The 24,400-nt window shown below is 44.7% G+C and overlaps 1 protein-coding gene across 1 annotated transcript in view; it reads right to left on the bottom strand.

The window, feature by feature from the left end:
- SLC1A2 (solute carrier family 1 member 2) overlaps nucleotides 1-19,655 on the bottom strand; it is a gene marked incomplete at its 3' end in the record, with an annotated part of 40,041 nt that extends 20,386 nt beyond the window's left edge. The window contains exons 1-6 of the mRNA XM_080931229.1: nucleotides 19,520-19,655; nucleotides 17,963-18,115; nucleotides 16,003-16,253; nucleotides 12,295-12,460; nucleotides 7,726-7,852; nucleotides 206-439 (exon numbers count right to left, since the gene is read on the bottom strand). Coding sequence (XP_080787355.1) covers nucleotides 206-439; nucleotides 7,726-7,852; nucleotides 12,295-12,460; nucleotides 16,003-16,253; nucleotides 17,963-18,115; nucleotides 19,520-19,649 — 1,061 coding nt within the window. The 5' untranslated portion in view covers nucleotides 19,650-19,655. The remainder of the gene's footprint in view (nucleotides 1-205; nucleotides 440-7,725; nucleotides 7,853-12,294; nucleotides 12,461-16,002; nucleotides 16,254-17,962; nucleotides 18,116-19,519) is intronic.
- Between the last annotated feature and the right edge of the window lie 4,745 nt (nucleotides 19,656-24,400).

Here is a 24,400-nt window from a genome sequence, read left to right as displayed (position 1 = left end):
GGACAGTTAGAGACCACCCACGGGCTAACAGGGAGCTTCGCTGTGTTCAGGAGAAGCCAAAGGTTCAACGTGTTCACCTCGTAGACAACATTCCCATACGTAGTGAAAAGCTGCGGGTGTAGAGACGATTTGGGGGATAAACAGGAAGCAGCAAATGGAACAAAAGCACCAACATGGAGAAAGGGATTTTTCTCCTGCTCTCTACCTGGAAGCGGTTCCCAGGGCGGTGATCCAGGCTTGGAAAATGCCAGCAAAAAAGGAGAACGGGTTTTTTCTGGTCACTACAAAGTAAATCAAGGGGAGAAAGATGCCCCCATGAATGATGAGGCCCACGATCACAGTGATCATGTACATCCCCAGCTGCCTAGCAACCACTTCTAAGTCCTTGATGGCGATGATCTTCCCACAGATCAAGCAAGCGATACCCAGGGGGGAGTACCTGAAAAACACAAAGACAACAGTAACTTTAAGGTCCTGCACCTGGAGGAAAACCCTCCTTTTATTCAGTCATTTATTTTTCTATACACACACACACACACACACACACACACACACACACACACACACACACTCTGTTTTGCTGAGAAAACACAAGATCCAATACTTTGAATTGACCGGCTTAGCTGTTTTATGGATCTAGTGACGCATGTTCTGATGATTAAGTCCAAAGGGAAGCTTTATTGCTAAGGTAAATTTTAGGAATAAAGCAGGTGTGCCTTGACATCTTTTCATTTATCTTTCTGCAAACACCGAGTTAAAGTCTGTGAGACACAGATTGTGTTTCTGTAATCTCCTTTGACGTCCTTGTTCTTTAAGTCCTTCCTAGAATTTAGGACATAACTGAGACTTGTCAATGTCCGTTGTTTTTAATTCTGGAAGTTGAGGAGTGTCTTTAAAATGATGGGGGATGGGGGAGGAAGACAGGGAAGGAATAAGAGAGAGGTGGCTGACAACATTAAAGCATCTGTGTCACGGAGTACACTTAGAGAAAAGTGCTTTTGTGACTTGAGCCTGAGAGTCTTTCTCCTGCTGCAACAACAAAAACACTGGCTCCTGTTCTTTGTATTTCAGGTACCCAGAGCCTCACGAAGCCCTACCACAGCCTGTGAAGCTGAACATCAGTATAATTACTCAGTAATTAAGGAAACCATCATTTGGAAAAGTTCAGCCACTAGCCCCAGTCCACAGAGCCAGGAGAACCATGGACGGCACTTGGTGAAAAGCCCAAAAGCTGGGGGCTTTCCTGACCAAGCCAAACTTTCTCCCTTTAGTGCACTGTCCCTGTTCCTTGGAAGCAAGCAATCACTATACACCAGTTTACCTATACTGGCATTTGTATGCTGTTGTTATGTTATGGAGGGCCTTGGAAACTGTCCTGCTCCCACTTGTGGGAAAAATCTCTCATCTCAACTTTATCTTTTTGCTTGTCTGGGGTCATTCTTAATTATAATTTTATCACCACCAGCAGCAGCAGAAACTAGTGGAGGTGTTGCTAGGTATGAATTTGTTCACACTGTCACAGTGTCTGACTGAAATGAAATATTTGTAGGAAGACTTAACATCTCATTAGCAAATATAGACATAATTTTGAGGATAATGAAGAAGGAAATAAAATCCCCAGGCATGGCTCCCAAGAGGGGTGGGGGTATCAGGAAAGAAATTCCCTTACTCCCTCCTTCCTTTCCTTCATCCTCCTTCCCTGCTTCTCTTTTCCTGCCCCTCCTCCCTCCCCTTTCCTTCCCTCCCTTCCTTCTTTCCTTCCTTCTCTCCTTCCTTTTGGCAATCAGGACTGGCCCCAGTCCTTTCCTGAGCTAAACAAAGGCTACAGACAACAGATGCAAGTTCTTAAATGCAGAAAAGACAGACTTTGTCCAGCCTTTATCCCGGCTACAGGACCTCGACTTGGTGACATATTCTCATTTTTTATCAAGGCTAAAAGAGGCTGAGGCCAACATCACCAGGCAGCAGTGAGGGTCAAGCCTTCGCGTGTGCACCTGCGTACACCGCTGAATCTCCGTTCCATCCTCCTCAGCTTGAACCCTTACTTGTTAAAGGGTTTCATGACAGTTTCCGCTTGCACATACCTGGGCCCCAAGTCCTCTCCTGGTCCATGACTTTTTATCCAAGCCTGTGTTAATGAGACTTTCTAAAACCTCTCACTGGCTACCCAAAGGCAGGTGCTTTTGTGAGCAAAGCCTGTTCAGAAGGAGCTGATTCGGAACCTCAGCGCAGAGCATTAGTGTGGCTCTGCTCTTTCCTCTAGGACTCCTACCCTGATCTCACTTGTCTCTCTCCTGGGGTGCAAGCTGCCCATGTCTGAGACTACTTCTCTACACATTAATAAGACTGTGAAACAAGCTTTTTGTCATGGCGCCAAGCCAACTTCTTGCCATTCAATGTCCTTCAATTGTACCCATAGTCACAACATCTCATAAATCAGCTATGGAGTCTCAGGGGCCAGCACTTTGTTGTTGAGACTGTACACTAACTGAAGAAAATGTACCTTCCTATAAAGCCCAGAAGGATTCATCTTCATAAACCAAGAGATCAATTCTTTCCCAAACACCAGTCATCCTTCCCGGCTGCCCACAAACACAGTTATGTGCTATGTAGGATGCTATTCAATTTTCCTTCATTTCCCCTCCTCCTCTCCCCAGGTCAGGTAATTTTTGAAATGAACAAAACATGTTGTCAAGGTAATTTGCCAAGAAAATATGCTATAAAGTCCCCCAAGGTGGGTACATTTGAGCCAGAGCCAGATGAACTAGGGTGAATAAAGGGTTTACCTTAGGAGCACCAGGGTTTTGGCAGTGGGGAAGAGCATCCTTCCCACTGTTGATAGTTAGCCAAAGGCCATGAGGTGAGTCATAGGAGCTAGGGAATGTGGAATGCTACTCCTAGTAGCACTCGAACATCTAAAATAATATTAAGTAATAATGCACTGTCCATCCCTAATGGGTGAGTGTTGATGGGGCATAAATGAGCCTTTGCCGTTTGACTGGACTTGAGTGTATTCCTGGGCTTCTATATCAATAAATGAACTCATTGGAGATAAGACTCCATGGGAAAGAATAGGGAAATACCCAAAGTCAAAGTTACCACTCAAAAGTGAGATGAAACAAACAAGACCACAGGTTAGTATAAATAGAGGCTTACGGCTCCACCCAAGAGTTCTAAAGCCACATGGCATTCAGTAATTATTGGATCCATTTCTAATCAGAAAGACTGGAACAGAAGTAGGGAATGTCTCCACCACAGGTAGGCTGTATTCTCAGCTCCTTGCCCTGATTACAAGGCCACTATTCGTGCATCCATGTGTCGTTCCAGCCTCTGCCCACTGTGAATCTCGTCCCTCCTTTGTCAAAGGGTCCCATGAAGGTGACCTGTGCAGGGCTGCTCTCCAGGTCACAAGCACAACCTCTCCCTCAGCAGTTAAGAACCCAGAACCCAGTCAAGGTCTCTGTGCCCACAGCCTGCTGCTTCATGATGCCCTGAACTGCCTGACATCAAAGGTGTGTGCCCCGCGCTCCTACCAAAGGCTGGCACAAGGACTTCTATGTTTTAAATGTGTCCCCAGATAATTCTGACCTGACAGAGAGTTGATCTTTCCTGATTCCCATTTGCAAGTGATAAAATGCAGATATTCCTTGGTTAAGCCTTTGGAAATCATTTCCCTTGGCTCTCACTGATGTCAGACCAGTAAGGTCCAGACTCACTAGCTTGGGGCTTTCAGCCTTGGTGCAGATGGTTAAAGGAACGTGTGAGGTGGAGCTAAGCCAACACCTTCTCAGTGCTGCACTGGTTTGCTCTCAAGTGTTTCTAGAGACACTGACCCAGTCCAGGCTCTAGAGATGCAGTTGTTACTTCAGCTATTGAGAATTAGGACAGATAGGAAGCAGTGACAATCAGTTCACAGGCCTCCAGTTCTGCTGTCCCCCAGGGGATGCCTATCACACTTCAATGCAATCTAACCCTCCACGGATCCAGAGAGCCCTGAAGGCTCTGAAACCCCCACCCTATCCCCACCCTACCCCAACCCCCCACCCCTACTGCCTGCCTCTCCACCTCCACCCTTTCCACCATTTTTAACCTCCCTCGTGGCATTGGCTCCAGATCTTCTCTGAGACCCTCAATAGCCTTTCACTTCCTGCTTCCTTTCCTGGGATGACTCCTCTCCACTTTTCACCTTTCTGTCAGGTCCTTACCACACCTCATTCTCCACAGCTCATCCTGGCCACTCTGGGTTTACCTCCCCCGCTCTCTACCCCACAGCCCTGCTCTTGTCTGAAAGACTACCTGAATTCATATTTGGTTCCTTTTGTCTGTCTTCCCTTTCCTTCTTTCACTAGAATGTGAGACTCATGAGGGCAGAAATCTTGTGGGGTATTTTTTCATCATGGTCACTTTAAAAGGGCTGATTTACCGAGTGAAAGAGCAAATGGGTGGTTGGGGATTTTTTTCTTTTGCTTTACCAAACTTCAGTTAGATCTCTCCTTCTGTAGGCTCTGTTTGCCCCCTCTGAAATATGTTTCAGAAAAGAATCTCACTGAGTCAGCTTAGCAAGAGTGCCCACCCTCAGTGTGTGTCTCTCCATCTCTGACCAGCCCTCCTCACAGTTTACCATCCCCAAGAGGTATCTGGCCCCCCTGGCCTGGCTTCAACAAGAACCCTGCTAGGGTCTAGTACAATTCCCTGACTCTGGATGTGCCCCCACTCCGTTGGTTATAAATTCCCACCTTCCCAGTACTTCTGGGTATGAGCCTCGCCCCTCTTGACCACTGTAAAAACATGTTTCTATGTTCCCTTTATGCTTTGAGGCAGCCCTGCAGAAGCCTTCCTTCCTTGCTTTACTAAATATCATTAAATGCCATTTCTTTAAATAGCACGGATGGTGGACGGGCAGTAGTCAAAGATAGAAGCAAAGGAAGGGCAGAGGCTTCTTTTTTCTGATAGAGAAAGACTGTGGGAAGTTTTGCTTTCTATTTAAGTTTCACAGAGTTTGAAAAAACCCCACAGTTTTAAGAATTTTTTTTTAAATGAGGATATGAAACACACAGCAAAACTATGGGGTTTTCAGACTTCTTAAGGAGCTAATGTACACAGAGATGCCAAGGACATGAATTGAAATGATGGTCATAACCACAGACCCATTGACAGAAATGCTGTGGTCCTTCTGAACAGTTTTAGTGACTGGGTTCCCACTTCACCTAATTCTCTGAGCAACTTCATGACAGGGGGTTTACAGTCATTTTGTTTTACTAACCAGAATATTGGGGTTTAAATGTGTCTAACTTGCCTAAGGTCGCATAGCTTGTAACCAGACATCCCTAGATTTCATCGACTTCAAACTTAGGAAGAAACCGAGTTAGAGACAGGACAATGGTCTTCTTCAGCACTGGGCAACTTGACCTTCTGCTTGGAGTTATTATCTGGAAAATGGGCTGCTGAAAGCATCTATTTCGTCGGGTATTATTGGAAAGAATGAATGTGAACATGGAAACTTATAGACTAATACTAAACACACTGAAAAAATTAGTTACGTCTTGATTATGATCTAATGATGATGATTTCTTTAATAGATGAGTTAGTTTGATAATATAATAATTAAATTTGAGCACATGGCAAGATGAAATCTTTCTGATTTGCATTTATTTTAATGATCCTAATTTTTAATACAGACATGGAGGTACGTACCAGTGTTCAGGAGAATGATTAAAATCTAGGTCATTCTTGGTTGTGCTAGCTTGGGCTACCTGAGAGCCTATCTCAAAACAACTAAAAAAAAAATAATAATGCATATTGCCTTATCCTCTCAATGCTAGGTTTGGCTATTTTTGCTATTCTTACTACTACATAAAGACTATGATTTTAGCCTCTAGAGGTCAACTAACAGTGCTTAGCGATTTACCCAGGTTCTTTATATGGGCTTTGAGTTGTCCAATGGTGATGCTGGTTGGTACCTAAATAACAATGGGAATGGGCTTCTCATAAAAGTCCATCTGCCTTTCTAGATGAGGTGGTAGAAATATGAAAAGAATGCTTCTCTAGGCCTGACTCACAACCTTCTTTACCCACCCCGCCGGTAAGGGCACAAGGTGCTAAACCTTTAGGGATGAAGGTTTCACCAGATGGGGAGCATCCTAATCCATTTCAATGCCTCCTCAGCTTTCCTAGAAGATGCTAATTTTCTGCAACGAGTCTGTAGAAATGGCACAGTGTGAAGGAAGGAGGGAAGACTGTGAAGACCCAGTCACTCATGCCATCTGCATCAGAAGCAGAAAGAGGAAGTGCATTCCATTGTGGGGACAACATGCGGGCTGCTGGAGACTCCAGGCAACACGGACAGGAAGTACACTGTTCAGGCAAGGGGCAGATTCTGCATTGTAAGTCACTGTCCGTCTACCAGGTCCCCAGAAAACTCAGATGGACCTGAAGGAAATGGCATTCCCATGCTAGGTGACGTTTCACGCACAAAAGAAACATCCAAACAATAGCATTGCCGGAGGAACTGAAAATCCAGAACCGTAACAGCAGGGAACACGGCATTTTTACCAGCATACCTCAATCCCTTTTCTCTTTTATTTTAAAAGTTCAGTGAGGTGATGAGCTCATGCCAGGAATAACATTTTGGTTATCTTATTGCACCAAAACATCAAAGCCTCTCATTCCTAAAGTTTTAATGAGAACCAACCACAAAGGCATCACCACATTTGGTTCCATGGAGATGACGTGAACTTTTTTAAGTGTTGTGTTATGGGATGTTGTTATCCTGTTGCTTTTCTCGTTCTTCAGTTTCTTTTCTTTCCACTGACATTTCAATGAATGGAACGTATGTCTCCCCCTCCTTACTTAACTGTTTAAGTTTTACTACTGGATATGTAGCAACCATGGTGGGGATGGGGGTGATTAGGTAACACCCTGATGAAAGGGACTAGTGTCTGCTGGTGTTTGAATGGTTTTGTCCCCTCAGATTCCTTTGTGATGAGTCATAGCCTCCGTACAGCGGTTTGGGAGATGGGCCACTTGGCAGTGAGCCCTCTTCAATGTGATTAGTGTTTCCATAGGAGAGCCTTAGTGAAGCTAGTTGGCTCTGCCCACCATGTGGGAGCACACAGAGTCATCCACAAAGACCAGGCTCTCACCAGACACTAAATCTGCTAATGATTTCCCAGCTTCCCAACCTGTGGCTAAAAATAATAATGCCTCTGTCTATAATTTTACCTAGCCTGCAGTGTGTTGTTATGGCACTGGACAAAGACTTAAAGACTGTTCTAGAAAAAAGACCCAGGAGGCTCTTTCCCTCTGTGTCCCCACTCTGAGCTATTTCTCTTACAACTCAGATGCATATGCCAGATGTCGATTATACCAAAACCTTGATTTCAGACTTCCAGTCTCCTGAACTGGGAGAAATATCTGGGGTGTGCAAGTCATTTTGCATATGGTACATTGTTACAGCAACTTGGTCTGGACTTATGAGCCAATACAATCCATTCTCAAGCCAAAGGCCACACAGAATTAGGTGGTATGTCAGATTTGGCCCAGTGACCACTTCCCAATGTGGGAGGAAGGAGAAGTAAGAAGAGGGAAGGAGGAAGAACCTTCCACCCCTTTCTTCATATTTTTTGTCTGTACCCACTCTTCATACTGGGAGGGCTCCACTGTCCTCTGGGGACCCCAAGGCTTTATCCAGAACCATTACAAGGAAGTCAGAATGAATAGACTTACCACATGATCATGATCACTAACTTCATTACAATCTCATTCAGAATGTTGAAGAACTCTACCATCAGCTTGGCCTGCTCACCCATCTTCCCCATGGCAATGCCGAAAGCAATGAAGAATCCGATCAGACCTACGGGAAACAACACTACTCAGAAGGACAAATGGCAAAGTATTTGCTTTGTTTCCCCTCACACTTTAACATGACTGATGTACAGGCCCAATTCTGCCCTTGGATAAATTAGAAATTAGAAGGAAAAGAAAACATTACATTTCACCCTAAACACTGCTCCCCCACCATCCTATTATTATTATAATTATAATTATAATAATATAATAATAATAAAATATATTATTATATAATTATAATATAATTATTGCTTCTCTTGACATTTTTCACTTGAGCAAGCTAAACTCTTAAGTAGTTGAGGTGTGAGTTTTTTTTTTTTTTTTTACTTCATTTTCATTCCCAAATGAAAGGTGCTATCTTCTCTTCCTTCTCACATTGGCAAACCTAGTGTGCGAGGTTCCCATTACCTCATAGATTAACAGGAAGGAGCTGTCAGGACTTGAGGATTATCATGCAAACTTTGGAGCCATTATTGGAGCAGCAGAAACAACTAGTCCATAGGGCCCTTGCTGGAGAAATGTCTAGACCATTTAGGTGTTGTTCTGGGGTACACCTCACCTGGGGAACTCCTGCCAGCTACACAGCAAATGTGGAAGAAGAATGACAGAACCCGAACTAAAAAGAAATTCAATCAGCTAAGAAGCCCCAGTTACTCTTTCAGAACTCAAGTGGATATGCTCCCTTTTATTATCTTTTTTTTTTTAGGATGAAAAACCCGAATGTAAAGTTCATTGTTGGATTTTGCCAATACCTAACCCACTATCGGTCTTCTCTCTTTTCCTGACATCTTAGTTCAACTACACATCCGTCTCCAGTGTCATTCCTAATCCGAGGCAGGAAGGATCTGAGGAGCTCACTCCCTACCCTCTCAATGGCAGCTTCATTTGACTATAATCCTGAGGCAAATTCGATACTCAACCCTTCTCACCTATGTCTAAGGACCTGGTGATCTACCCTTGGAGTTTAGATTCTCAAAGACCATGTCTGGTTTCTCTTTTGAGAAGGTTCACTCCCAAACACCCCCAACTTTAGTACCTTATCTTAATACATCAGGTACAGGAGCTCACTACATGGCTATGAGTATTCTCAGCACCACCTGGGAACTGTCTAGACTTTCAGTTGTGATCACTGTGTGCTCCTGAACCCCCAGTCTTGGTGACTAACTTTGACTACATACGTGGAGTATAAGTCAGGTTTATCTCCCAGCTACAGAGTACTGCTAGTCCATCTGGTTTGTTCTCTGATCCTGAAGTACTGGGCAACTTCTAATCTCCCTCTCTGTCTCTGTGTCTCTGTCTCTGTCTCTCTTTCCCTCCCTACCCCACCCCCTCTCTTTATGTCTCTCCCCACATTTTCCCCTTCCCTGCTCTGTTTAGTAGGGCTACTTCCCTACCCTGCTCTGGTTAGTAGGGCTACTTTCCAGTCTTTCCTTATGCTATCCAGTTATGCCTGATTTTGGCTTTTATCAGATAAATTACAGCATTGTAATTTGATTGTCTTAGACATAAATTCCTTCTCTCTGAACCTCTAACTTCACTTACCCTTTGGGCCTCACACTCCAAAGCCACCCTTCTTTTCTATATCTAGCATTCCTCAACCTAGTTAACTACACTTGGTAGGATCCCATCTCGATTTAGTGAAAATAATACATCCCATGTACTCAGATTGATGTTTAGAATTTAATTTGCTCCCCCCTTTTAGCTCTTGACAAGAGGGACTGGTAAATGACATCACAGTTGAGTTACTGCCCCCTCCAAAAGATGTGTCTTGGTGAAGATTGGGTATAGGGCAGAATCAATTCTACAGTAACATGGAAAATCTGGTCTCAGATCCTCCTCCACCTCTCTCTAGGATCATGGAGGGCAATTTTTTGGGTATGGTGACTCAGAATCTATCTGTGAGGACTCAGGCTGAGAAGCCCAAGTATTACTTAGTTAATGCTATTTGATAATGTACAATGTCTTAGGGTCCCAAATAATTAGAATGAAGACTCCCCTCAAAAACAACAAACACTGGAGTATCTATGTGTGTGTGTGTATATATATATGTATGTATGTGTGTGTGTCTATATATGTGTGTGTGTGTGTGTGTGTGTGTGTGTGTAAATAAAGTCAGAGGTTCAGAGAGAAGAAATTTATATCTAAAATAATCAAATCATTACATATTAAATTTTATACATACAGAAAGAGCACTTGGCTTAAGTTAAGGTGGGGATCAAGAATTGGTTTGGGGGTTCCTCTATTCTGCTAGTTTTTGAGAGCAGTCTTGATTTATAGCTCAAATTGGTCTTTGAATAATCATCCTCCTGTCTCAGTTTTCTGAGTGCTGGAATCATAAGTGTGCTGTTCCACAAACTAGCTCTCCAGGTCACTTAGGAGGAAAGCATGTGCTTGGAGAAGTGGAAGGCTGGGCCAAGACTGTATCTGCCTGTATTGCGATGCTCAGACCTTGGGGTTTTCCAAAAACTGAGGAGCAAAAATACAGAAAAATAAAACAAAAAACAAAGCCACTAACGCTGCCCTGCCAAGGCCATGAAAAGAACCTTATTTCAGCTGTGATTGGCAAATGGGAAGTTTCTCAACAATCTAAGTTCCCTTGGCTTCACAGTGCCTTGCTGTGTACTTGGATGGAATGCCGGATTCAGCCTGCCATTTCCCTGGGTAAACATTGCCTAATTGAAACTGCTCACTGGAACAGGGGTATTTCACTTGAACAAAGCTCTCTTAGACTTGGTTGTTGGGGCTGAGCGAGTTGCCAGTATTTTGAAACTCCCAGGCCCAGCCAAAGGTCATGTGACTTTCTAGAATCCATCAAGACTCTGGAAAGACTAGAGTCTGAATTATTCACTCCAAAGTATCAGCGGTTACTTTGTCAAGGAGGTTGGGATCCAAAGTTATGACCCACCAGAAGGGCCCTGGGGAATTGAGAAGGCCGTGAAAGGGCTGCGGATATCTTTGCAATGGAAAAAGAGGCTTATAGGTTATCAGAAAAGCCTCCTCCTCAGGGGGACTCTCTCACTTCCTCCTCCTCCCCCCAGCTACCTCTGGCTTGCCACTGATTATCAACTGTGTTTACTGATCGCTTGTTGCCTGGCAACCCCCTCAGCTTATCTCCTCCCACCCTTTCACCCAACCGGCTGTCTTCCAGGACTAACAGGGCTGCCCTCCTCCTCTGACCCCCCACCCCATGTCCATGGAGTACAACCAAGGCACAAACCAATCAAACAGCGCTGTCACTCACATATGAACATTTTTATTTATTTTTATTTTTTAGACTAGCCTATGCACTTGAGACATACTACACTAAATTACTGTTATTCGTTATTGATCTAAAAGTTATTGATCAAGCTTATCTGATGACAGTCCAAGGAGACAAAGGCATTTGATCTCTTAGATGACAAAGAGACGGGACCACTTAGCTCACCGTCTCCAAACAGTTCTCCTCTGAGTCCTTAGAAACTTCTTTGCAAGATCTTGCTTACAGATTCCTATTTCTCCATTTTTTCCCAATGTGAAGGCAAACCGCCCATTTTCTTGACACCATTAAACTGAAGAACAATGGAACTGGGGTGAATGGGCCCACCCTAAAGCCCTAAGATAGCTGGGTGATTAGTAAGTCTGGGCGAATCTGGAGCCGATCTGTGAGGGAAACCTCACCCCCGCACTTCATGGAATGTTTTCTGATTAAGCTCCCTGGCTCTTCGTCCACTTTCAATAATGACCAGAGCTTGTCGGAACAGAGCTCGCTGCATGTGCCAGGGTGCTTTATAGGCACAGCCTCATTCCACTCTTACAACGGTGGGTCTGCAAACCCAGGCCAATCCCATTTCCAATTTACTGCTGAGGCTCAGAGAAGTAGAAAGACCTGCCCAGGAGCAGACACCAGTGAGTGTACCCTCAACAGATACCTATGCAGCTAAAGAGAACCTCTGGACGGAATGCAGAGAAGGCATCAAGCTTGAGGAGAGGGGTCATACAGTATTTTGTCATACCTCTTTGCTTCCTAATCTAATTCTGTTCAACACTGGTAGCTCTGCATTTGTTATAGACTCGAAGCTAGGATGGGGCAACCAGCCTGGTGCTTCTGCAAAGAGACAGCTAAAACAGTTACAATAATTAAAAGAAAAGGATATCCCAGTTCAGTAAATGGCTTGTTAGATAATGTTTCTGACAAATGTCAGCTCCTTTCTTTTTTCCCATCCCTGATCTCTAGCTGCCCTGTCCCTCTAGGGGCTCTTCTTTCCAGGATCCTGATCCTGTCTCTCTTCCTTCATTGCTCAGCTTTGTTTCAGTGACTCCAGAGAGAACCATCTGCGCCACCTAGAGGACAGTTTACTTGGTTTTCTGAGCAGAAGCCTTTGGAGGCTGAGAACTGAGGGAAGGCTGCTGAGAAGGCTGGCCACTGACCGGAAGTCAAAGGTGGTAGACACCAACAACTATGCCTACCTAAGACATTCATCCCGTCCTTGAACTCCAGGCCCTTCTTGATAATGATCTTCGTTTCTTCAGGGGCCTCACTCATGGTCTCATTCAACATGGAGATGACCGCCTTGGTTGTATTGCCCTCCTCGGACGGAGGTGCCACCATTACTTTCTTTGTCACTGTCTGAATCTAACGGAGCAGGGAGGAAAAAGAATAAAGGTGAGGGTTCGTCTAAAAGGTCAACAACAACCCAGCCAGCCAAGCTTATAATTGGAGCTTCCCAAGCTGTTAACTATAACTATGAAGTGCAAAAACAAGGCTAATAAACTGGGAAATATTTAATGTTTATGTTCTTAACAGAGTATTAACTCACTGCATATGCAGTAGGGTGTAACTGTCCTACTAACAGGATTATTACAAAGTTCATGAAATTCGTTTGTACCCTAAGTACCCTAAGTAACACAGTTGCTACAGCTGGGGGACTGTTTTGTCCTCCTCATGATGACACCTCTGTGATTTGGGCATGACATCATGAGTCCAACTTAGTTGCTCTTCCAAAGTGTGAGACCCAGGTAGATGTTCTTTCTGCTGGACAGAGTCATCAGAAGCCTGTCCTAGGCCCTGGGTCCTTCCAAAACTAGGCTCTGCTGAGACTATCCACTGGACATCAGGGGCGACAGCTACCCAATAGCCACTTTCCTGGGACTGTGTAAATCATATACAAGGTGGGAAATAAACACTTCTTTCGGGCAACTAAGCCAGCTCACTTTTGCCTAATAGTCCTCAAGCATCCCCCATGCTATTCCTCGACATCCGTGGAAGTGGGTCTAATTTTAGAGGTGTCAGGCATCCTGCATGCAAAAATTCACATCTCAGCCTCAAAATTTACCACTTTCAAGGGCATTAAAATAGAAACCATTCAAAATCCTAGAATGTCTGTGCTGGCACATCAGAGGTGACAGATGGCTGAACCTTGAATAGATGCAGGAAGAAGTCAACTGGCTTTTCAAATGTCATAGTTACTGGCAGAGCTGACACTTGACCTCAAATGGCCCAGCTACCTGCACCATATACTAAGTTATCCTGACCTGATTCCTTTGTGGCTTGGTTTGACAGTTAGCAATGCTGAGCTGAGATAACAGAACAGGAAAGAAGGATGGGCAGACTTCTCTAGGAGGAGGCAGTGCCTTCCATGTTAGCCTGGCCATACACACTTGTGCAGGGTCAAAGGAGACCCAAGGTTGGCTACATAAGCAGAGGATGATCCAAGCTCTGAACAATAGAAACATGAAGAGAAGCCACCATAATGACTTCTGGATGTAGCTACCAGACTCTAGGCAACAAAGATGGAGACTCATCCTGAGAGAGGTGAAAAAAGCCAAAGCATAGACTAATTTGAGATGGTTATCATGGACCTAGGTAAAGGATGACTAACAGCATCCAATGGGAGGATGGTTGCTAAGGGTGCCTTATCTTTTGTGTCCTACAAGTAACCCAAGATCTCAATTCTAGTTAGTCTGTGAAACCAGATTCAACAAGAATCAAAATCTAGCTTCCACACTGAAGGGGTTTCAGTTGAAGGTGAGATCAGTTCACTGAGCACACTGGACAGGACTTCTGTCCAGGTCTCAGCTCAGATTTCCATACATGAATACATACATGTTGAGTTTGAACCACGTTATCTGTATACCTGCTGTGGTACCTGAGTCCAACTTACCAGCATCCTTTGTCAGAAAACCACAAATGTCTCCTACTTGACCTACACACCTTCCTTCTTACCAGCCTACTGCCTTCAGCTACTTGTAGCTTTGTTTATATGAATGGCTGTCACAATGTTTGTTTTTTCAATAAAAACCAATTATTTCCCTAACTTATGCTTTCTTAGAATAAGAACCTGGATTTGGCCTAGGCTTACTAGTGACTATTTGAGCTGAGTTCAGCCTTCCTGTGTGTTACATGAAACATGTGGAAGCTTTTCTTTGCTCGTTGGACCCTAAAAACAGATGGGAGGCCATTTTGCTTTTAAACATTCAGGGTCTAACTTAGCAAGCTAAGACCCTTTAGCTGCCTCTAAAGGGAATAATTATCCTTTCTCTTTTTCTCCAGTTTCTAACTCTGGTCAGGAATCTCCCTTCACTCAAACAGGCAATTTTGAAAGACTCCTTGCCAGGTCACAGGGATCCAGAAAGGATTCTAGCAACTAGTCGTCTCTGGCCAAGGCTCTTAAAGTCAGGGTAAAGAATTGTACACTGCTAATCCTCAAACTGCCCCAATTTGACCCTGGCCTTGGCTGGGGAAACAAAACTAGGTTGTCATAGGAAGATGTAGGATCATGGCAGGGATGGAACACACCCTGGTGTAGTCTTCTAACTCCTAGAGTCCAGACAGCATGTTGGGCCATGGGGCAAAGACCACCATCAGCTATGGAATACCCTCGTGTGAATACGGCTGACACTACAGACACTCAATCCAACAACAGCAGAGCAATGGCTCCCAGTGCCCGGGGCCTTCTGGTCTCGATTCCCAGGCTAGCAAGCACATGAACAGGGGCCTCAGTAAGATTCCTTTCTCCAGCCTCTAGTCACTCTTCCTCCTACTTTTCCAGTCTGGAACGTTTTCTTAATGTAGGTCCTTATTGACTCAATTATACATATTTATGGTGTATAATGGTATATTTCCACACATGCTGTCACTGATCAAAAAAGTCAAGGTGATGAGAAAATTTTTCATTTTAAATATTCATCATTTCTTTTTAAAATCTCAGAAAAGCCCATCCCAGCCTGATACAATATGGGCTCAGTGGGAGTTGGCACTGCATTTTAAGGGCTGGAAGTCGGATTTTTTTTTTCTTCTAAGCTGTCTGTCTTCTAATTTCATCCTTCAAAGCTCCAGCGTAGTCTTTGCATGAGCTAACGGGGACTGAGGTATGTGACAACCTTAGGTGGCTCTGCGGACAAATAGCAGTGGTTCGTGGCTGGAAATTAGGTGGCTTAAATTAGCAGGATTTTCTGTTTTGAAAGGTTATAAACATGTGTGTGCCCATCTGTGGTTGTGCTTGCAGATGTGTGCAAGTGTATGTGAAGGCCAATCAGTGGTCGATATCAGCGTCTACCCATCTTTCTCCCCATTAGGTTCTGGACAGGGTGTCCCGGTGAACCTAGAATTTGCAGATTCATTCACTGTCTGGTCAGCAACCTCCAGGGATCCTCCTGACTCTCCCTCTCCACTGCTAGGATCACAGATGTGTGACATTTTCACAGTTAAAAAGTTACACTCACTCACCTGTCTCATCTTAAGGATGGATTACAGATTCTCTTTCTCTCTCTCTCTCTCTCTTTTTTTTTTTTTTTTTTTTTTTAGGATAGATTAAGTCAGGCACTCTTCTTTAAAGGCTACACAGAGCTCTGGGATAATGTTGAGAACCATTGGATGATTTAGAGGGTTGTGGACAAGACTGGTAAAAGTGGGTTTGTGTGCAACTCAGAGACAGGAATGAAAAGATTAAAGGAAAAGGTGAATCTCAGAGTAATATTAAGGTTGCAGGCAACAATCATTCCAGAAATGACGCCATCTGATTCTAGCCCTAGAATACTCCAGAAAACATGCAACACTCAATCCCGACAAAGATCAGAACATATTCAGGAAAATGCCATTCAGAGTTGAAACTACCTCTAAATTATCACGGATTAGGTGGGAGATTGGACAGGGGTGACCCCGGGGCTCTGGGTTACCTGTTGGAAACAGGCTTGCACCAGGTTCTCCGGGAAGAGATTTCTAATGAGATCCAGGAAGGCATCCAGGCTAGACACCTCGTCGTTCTTCTTCCCAGGCCCCAGCTGCTTCTTGAGTTTGGGGTTGCCAGGGTGGATGGCCAACACCAGGATGACCCCCAGCACGGCGGCAATGATGGTCGTGGACATGTAATACACCATGGCTCTTGTGCCTAGGCGGCCGCTGGCTTTAGCATCCAGGCCTGACAACCCTGGGGTTAAAAGAAATCCACAAAGATCAGCTCTGTTCTCTTCTACTCATGTCCCCATCTCTACACCCGCAACCCCCTGGCTTCCTATTACTCAAATCTATTAGTGGTCAACTGACACTCCTCCAACTATCTGACCAATTCCACATTTTACATTTCTATTTTCTAAGGTTGTTTTTGAGATTCTTGAGAACCTCATTGTTGGTGACTCACAGTTTACAGATGGCTGATCTCAACCTACCTGTCAATCACTATTATATATGTGAAAATAACATTGAAGAGTTCTCCGCCTTTAATTCCAAGATAATGTCTTTTCCATTTTCATGACCTTCAGTTGTCTTCTCTGAAACAATGGTTGAGCTGAGGATAGTGTTTCACTCGTATGTTATTATTACTATTTATTGCCCTTATTTGGGAGAATCAAAAGCTGGGACATTAAGGTCATGGTTAAATGTCTCTAGAATAGACTACAAGAGACTGAAATGGAGAGCCAGCATGGTCCTCCCATCTCCCTGTGTTGAAGCCTGGTGGTTCTCGTGTCTAACCTCACGTGGCTATCAAAGAACACGTGTAAGAAGCAGCTGCCAGTAGCACCATGAGCAGCATCTGTACTGAGGGCAGTCAGAGGAAACTCCAAGTCAAGTCATACAGACCTCAGCCTCCACTGGGTTTTTTCTCCAGTTGTTTCTTCAGTGTGCCCACTTCCTAGTTTCAGTTCCTACCCTTACTAAACAGAGAGATAGAACTCGTTTCTGGAGATCTGTCCTTTTTTCATGCTGGGGAGGAAGCTGGTGTGTATGTCTCTGAGTCAATATGACCCATTTCTCTGTAGAACCCAAAGTCTAATTCTGGACAAAGGAAGCTGGAACTCTCTACCAGGCTGGCTTGCATATAATCTAACGAACAGGCCTGAAAAACCATCTCTGGTCTGGAGAGAAGCACAGATTCACTCAACCTAGGGCTTATTGATGAGAAATTCAGGTTCCTGATCACTTGGACCTGAAAGCTGGTGTTTCTGGTATAAGGCTGGGATAACTGGGCCAGTGTTTTAATCAGCTGGAGTCACTGCAGAAGACAACTCTGAAAGCTACCAAGCTCACTGGCAACTAGCTTGGAGCATCCCACTATTAACCCCAAACTAGTCACTAAGCAATACATCATACCCTGTTTCAATAATATTGTCTAGTAGGATGAAAATTATCAGTATGAGTTCAAACACAGGAAAAACTCAAAGCAATTAATTATTTTAGGCAAAAAAAAAAACAGAATAAGAAAGCATATTATCACATATTAAGTATATCTTTCTATAAAAAAAAACTTCAGCTATCATGCTTAACATTTAATTGCTTTTCAACACATATCTTCCTATATGCCAAAGAAATAATGAAGGCATTGTACTTTTTCACTTATGATCTCTACCAGCTTCTGAATATACTGAAAATATTAAAAATGAAGTAACAAGATAGCGTCTCTTTTAATACAAAGCTGCTCCTTTTCATCTTTGACTGTTGGGGGAAAGATAAAGGGAGCGGCAGATGCATTGTCTTTCTTCTTAGGATCAGTGATTCCTATTTCAGAGACAGGAAAATGATCAGCGATGCAGTGATATAGAGTCAAATCCACTGACTCAGCCAAAGAGAATGTCTACTTTGATCCCCGAAGCCAGCGCAGGACTATGCGTAGGTGAGTAGGCACTAGGGAGGAGCTCTCACCTGTGATTAAGCTGGAGATGATGAGAGGGAGGATGAGCATCTTCAGCATCCTCATGAGTATGTCCCCGGGGAAGGCTATCAACATGACCACATCAGGGTGGATGGGAGACGCCAAGCGAAGCAACCCACCACATACTGCTCCCAGAATGACACCTGTTGACAGAAAAGAGACAAACTCAGCTCCAAAGATTCCTGTGAGTGATTATGGTATTTTTCATGTGTTTGGCTAATAGATTATGAATACCACAAAATAAAGACATTACACAAGGAAAGCTGATTTTAACAAGTAGCAAGACACCTTTCTGTGACATCTTGAGTAAGGATGCTGTCAGGGATGCTGTTTGCTTTACAGATTCCTACACTTCACCAGAAAAACAAAAACACACTTTGGACTGCTTGAAACTGGCTGGCCAACATAACCCCCAAAAGCATAACCTACAGTCTAGGTTACAGACTGATAGGTTACAGGTAATGGGGGGAGTAGTTGTCAGGCATGTGGGTTATGGCGTTAATTCTAGGGATATGTAGTGCGGGCTGAAGCTGAAGAGCAGATCTTCCTGTCTCTACAGGTTTAAAAACAAAACTATACTGTTGATATCTTCTTGATGCCCTAGGATGAATGAGATTGGATTACATAGTAGATGATTCTTTAAAAACTCAGCCATGTCTGTGGTTCCCTGTTTCTAAGTGAGCCGAGGCAATCCCCGGTGTTGATTCTGGTTCACTGGCAGCTGAGATGCCAAAGGGTGGCCCAGGGTATGGGGGGAAGTTGTGGGTGTGCGTATGGTGAGGAAGTGGAAGGGTGAACTTTGGTTGCTTCTCTGTGTAGTCTGGGTGGGAGTTGAAGCAGAGGGAGACAATTGGGAATAGAAACTATGCAGCTGTCATTGCAAGAAACTGTCGTTTACTCTACTTCCAATGCACCCCGTAGGAAACCTAAGACCAAGACTGCGCTGACGGCTCAGACACAAGAATCGCCCCCAGAATGGCTTGACATAGGGGGCACTCCTTCAAGATGACTTGGAATGCATGTGAGCATCAGAATGGGTCTCTCCCATGCCCCCCTCCTCAACTCGACCAGTCAGTCAAAGTCGACGATGTTTCTGGCAAAGGCCTGATCTTTTTAGTGGGGTTTCCTGGCCCTCCTGTCCTGTCCTTATCTTGATTCAAGCGTGCCTCCGAATGAGGTCTACTGATAGTCGTTCAGAAGTTTTGCTGCATTGCTGATTCTTTGGCCTTCCTCCCAACAACTCAATATGGTCTTCACACGTATGGGTGGGAACCTGCGTGTTCACACTCACAGGAACTGTGTATGGGTATAGTTGAGAACTCACAGATTGTGGAGGAGCACAGATGGCTAGAGTTGGTTTAGGGATAGATTTTTTTTTTGCCACTGGGGCAGTAGTGCCTAATTACCGCCCCGCCCAGGTCACTTGCTTCCTCTTCTCGGGGAGCACACACTCTGAGAGGCTAGTTCCCTTACACATCAGGAGCGCTCTGGAAAGAAAGGCTTGGGGTGATCTTGGGGAAAGGAGTATAGGGACCCCAGGCACCTACCGAACACAGTCAGTGAGAGCAGGAGGTTCTTCCCTAGCTTGTCGCACATGCGCATGCCCAGGCTTCGGTGTTTCGGCTCCTCGGAGCTGAGGTGGCTGTCGTGCATGCGCACTTCCACCTGCTTGGGCATATTGTTGGCACTGCAACAGAAATGACGCTCCTGGTTAGTGACTCCCTGAGCTGAGGTAATCAGGGTCTCTTTTACACAAAGAGGAGTGATGAGGTCACACTGTATTCCAGTTGATAGCAGGGCACATTTACCCTCATTACCCTGGATTCCCACAGTAGGAAAAAAAGCACCATAAAAATCAGTAGGGTTTCCCAGGAGACCTTCCCACACTGACTCTGGAGAGTATCTCTACTCTATTTTACTGGGGTAGGCTTTAAGATCAACAGGACATTAAGGTTTCAAATCCAGATACGTCCGATTCTGAAATTTGAGCTTTTTCATCCTTTTAATAACAAGAGGCCGAGGTATGTAATATTTTTTTCAGAAAAATCACAGCCCAGTTTGCACCCAAATTTGAATGCTCCCGAGTTCAAATCATCCACACGCCACATAGGTGAAAGTCACATCTGCCGGTAACTCAAACTTTCCCTCTGTTCTGAAAAAAACCACTGTGTACAGCTTTTTTTAAAAAGTCAGTCTATTGTGGTTTTAGAATGTCACTTTTATAATCCGAACTCTGGTAAACTGCTACAGGTAAAGGTTCCCCAATCAAAGCAGTGTGGCTGCAGGCAGCCTTTGGATGCAACTCAGCCATTTTCCAGATGTCCCACCCCAAGTAAACACACACTATTTTGGGGGATCTGCTCAGTAGAACCCTTGCTGGAGAAGAGAGAACCTTGTTTCTCCCTCCCCCACCATATCAGCTCCAGGCCAGTAAGATTTTTAGAGCAAAGCTTGTTCATTTTCACTTTGATAAATTGAGGGTGGGTTTTTTTTTTTTTGTTGTTGTTGTTTTTTTGTTTTGTTTTTTTTTTGGCAGTCTATATTTACAAATATCATCATTTGATGGGTGAAAACAAATACAGATAAAAAGACAGTAACACCTGGAGGGATGCATCGTTGACAGGCGACATGTCAGCCTTCCAAGGAAGGAGGGCGGTACCCTTCCTTGCACAGGTATTCTTCCCAGACTAGGCAAGCCTTCATGGAAGCAACATCTTCCTGCCGAGCAATGGCCTGGCAGCATCACTCATGATGATGGAGGAGTGTGGGCTTCAAGCATCTAAGTCCTCACTCTTTGCTTGCTAGCTGTGTGATACAGTAGTTAATGTGTGTCTTCCTTTATAACTGGAGTCCAGAGGTAAGAACAGGGCTCTAAAGGCGTATAATCTGAGAGGAGACAGGTTATATTGTAATCACCAGATTACACTATGGGGCAGGGGAGGGTCGGCTACTTCCTCATGAACATTTAGTAAAGGAAGAGTAGAAAAATGACTCCGTAAGTAAAATCCTTCCCCTGCAAGCAGGGAGACATGAGCGTGATTCTTAGAAATTTCATTAAAAATCCGGTCATGGTGACAACGCATTTATAATACCAGCACTGGGGAGGCACAGACAGGTAGAAGCCTGGGGCTTGTTGGCTAGCTAGTCTAGCTTATCAGTGAGCTCCAGGATAAATGAGAGGCCTTGCTTCAGAAAAGAATGTTTGATGGCACCTGAAGAATGACTTTTCACCTCCACGTGCACATGCAGACATGTACACACACAGCTGCACACACGTGTGCACCCATCCACCTGCACAACACACATACACACGTGAACAAAATGCTCAACAAAATACGGTGCTGTGGTGCCTGTCAGAGGCAGCTTCTTTCTCTAGAGAATGGGAGAAAGAGGCGAGGTTTATCAGGTTCCTTGCAAAGATGACAACAAGTTAAAGGCCCTATCCAGTGGCCCCAGCATTCCAAGACATTGAGAATTTAGCTCAGAGCTCAAACTTTGGACCAAAACACAATGGCTTACTCTTTCATAGCAAGCCATTTCAATGTGTTTACTATCAAAATGCCCTATAACTTAGGCATAGTAATTCACAGCCTGCCAGGATACTAAGGTGAGAGTAGCCCAAACCTAAAAGTGTCTTAGTGTCCCCTGTGATCTCCTTACGAAATTGCTGTTGCAGGCAACCTCTGACTTCAAGCCGCAGGTGGGCACTTAGGGACATTCTGACCACCTACAATAGGAAAGCAGTTCAGTGTGGCTGCTCCCCACGTTCACAAGGATCATGGTGTAGCCGGGGCCACGTCCTCCACTGCCGAGTGAAACACACACAAAGGATTTTGTGCAGCGAGCAAGAGGAAATGATCGGGACCGTCTTTATAGCACGGACAGATCACGTTTCTAGTTTCGCACCAGGACTTTTTTCCATCTTCAAACAACTCTCCAGACAGAAAGGTGCAGTAAAATAAAGCTCAAAGTTAGAAAATTACCAAGAGAAACAGAGGTAGTTCATGTGCTGAGATAGGTGAACACACTTTCTTAGACAGCCCCTCCCCAAACTCTGGCACATCTCCCCACAGATCAGCAACTCTCTTTCTTGCCTTCAGCTTCACATGGACCCGGCTGCCATTGAAATCAGAACCCGACTCACTCCTGCCATTAAAATGAGGCTAGCGAGTACTGAAAACAAACATTCTGACAAGTCCCACATGATGTCATGAAAGTGTTAGGCATCAAAACAGCCACGGTAAAGTGGAAACACGCAGATATTAGATTCACATCTGCACCGGCCCCAGGAGGCTCGGCATGCCTGTTGCACACATTTCTTTGCTATACAAAACGGCAGCTTGCTTAATCATTTGCTTTTTTCTTTTTTTTTTTTTTTTTTTTTTTTTGGTTGGCAAAAATGTCCCGGAAGCCCTGAATCAAAACAGCCACATCAAAGTGGCAGCATCAAGATCGCCTGAGTCCACAGTGCTTACTCAGAAGGTCTCCCACTTGCTTTCTTAGAATTAGCAGATGCTCCTGGCTTCTGAGAACTCCTGACATATACGTGTGGGAAGGAAGCTCCAACTGTATTTATTACCACTATTGGGGGGCTCTACCTCACTCATGTGGCAGGGGACGCTGGTCAGGCGTCAGTTCTTATCTTCCTCAACATGCTCTGGGGATTAATTTCAGGTTGCTGGGCTGGAATTACAACTCTTTTACCCGGTAAACAACCTTGCCAACACAGTGGGTAGTTCTGTAAACTGAACCGGAGCCCCAGTTGCAGCCAGGGATCCAGGGAGCTCCTCAAACTATCTGCAAAAATTCGCAGGTCTAGTCAATTGTGGCATTTCTCAGACCACGGGGGAGCCTAAGAAGGAGAAGATCCCAGAATATTAATGTGAAACATTAATGTCAAAGTTGGTTACATTCCATTGTGTAGAGCTGCTTCTGAGCCTCTATCTCTCTAGAACATATGCATGTGCTGGTTCCAAAACAAACATCAGCAATACCAAGTAACACGTATGGACTTATTGACGATTCTCCTATCAGACATACTCTGTGATGAGAGGCTCTGCCTAGAAAGGGGGAGAAAGTGGTGTGGACTCTAATTATCTGTTTCACATCTAGGCTGTGATAATGTCCTGCACGGTTGCCTCTGGGAATCATAAGGCTTACGTTAACTCAGGTTTGGGAAGGCATAGCTGGTGTTTAGGAAAGGTCTCTTGGATCCAGGCCAGATTCCTGACCTGGATCTTAGAGGTCTGTCTTAGCTTAAATCCCTGCATCTTTTACAGTCCGTGAGCCCCGAGAGAGCAAGCCTGTGACCCTCCATCTAAGCACTTGCTAAGACAAACTGAGAATTGAGAAGCATCCCTAAGAGTTGCTCGGCTTTCTCCTAGGATGCCCTCCTTTCTCCAGATGTTGGCAACATGTTGTCTTAGCACTCTCAGAACGTTTGGCCTCCAGCCCTCGAATTTCTTCTGGGTTCACAGTGCAGTCCCAACTCTGCAGGAGCTACTGAAGGCAGCGCAGTAAACGAAACCAGCCCAGACCAGAAAGCGCTTGCTCTCATGTACTGCAATAGCAACGACCCTGGCGGGCGTCAAGACAGTGTCAACGTACGATTCTGTATCAAGTGGCCGGGACGGGCTTCAGGATTAGGGCATTTGTGAGCATCAGCCTGGAGAAGATGCAGAGTCTCTTTGAATTCTGAAACTTGTTCTCGGCTTAGCAGGCAAGTAGAATAAAGATGATATGGCCACCTGTACAGATATCCTAGAGCCCAAAACTCGCACCAAATATAACCCCTCATATCTAAATGAGCTCTGATTCAGATGGTTGTCAAATAACTGCTGGGGCCTATGCCACCATGAATGTGACAGAGTTCCAATGACTGTCCCAGCTCCTGCTGAGACACGTGACTAGTCATAGGAGGGAAGATGGACAGATGGAGGATCTAAGGTCTCAAGAGTATAAACGTTTGCTTCCAGGACAATGAACACAAAGGGGCAGAATCTTACCTATGCTGTTCCCCTGAATCAACATGGCCACTTCAAGTCTGTGAGCGCATCCTTTCGTTAAGGTCCACCCACTGCACAAATAAAACACTAAGGCCGGAAACTGGGATATCACAACCCCACAGTGCCAGGTGTTCTTCAGCACTCTTACCCCAACTCCTGAGTTGCACCCTAGAGAATGTTAGTCACCAATGTTCCTACTCGGGTACATCCTGAATCAAGGAGCAGGTGCTGAATTCTCAACACCGGAAGCTGGCTTAGCCAGACCCTCTTTTATGGTATCCATTGCCCAACAAAGTAAGGCCATCTGAGAAGACCCCTGTGGATGGGGGAATAACTAAACTGTCACTGTGAGCATACAACTTCTTTTAACCTTGGCTTCTCCGAGCATTAGTTAAAGAGCTGTTAGTGTGGCAATTATTACCC

The sequence above is a fragment of the Micromys minutus genome (assembly GCF_963924665.1).
Source record: "Micromys minutus genome assembly, chromosome: 17".
Taxonomy (NCBI): domain Eukaryota; kingdom Metazoa; phylum Chordata; class Mammalia; order Rodentia; family Muridae; genus Micromys; species Micromys minutus.
Note: the sequence above shows the minus strand (reverse complement) of the source record. Positions and strands in the feature narration are given on the sequence as shown.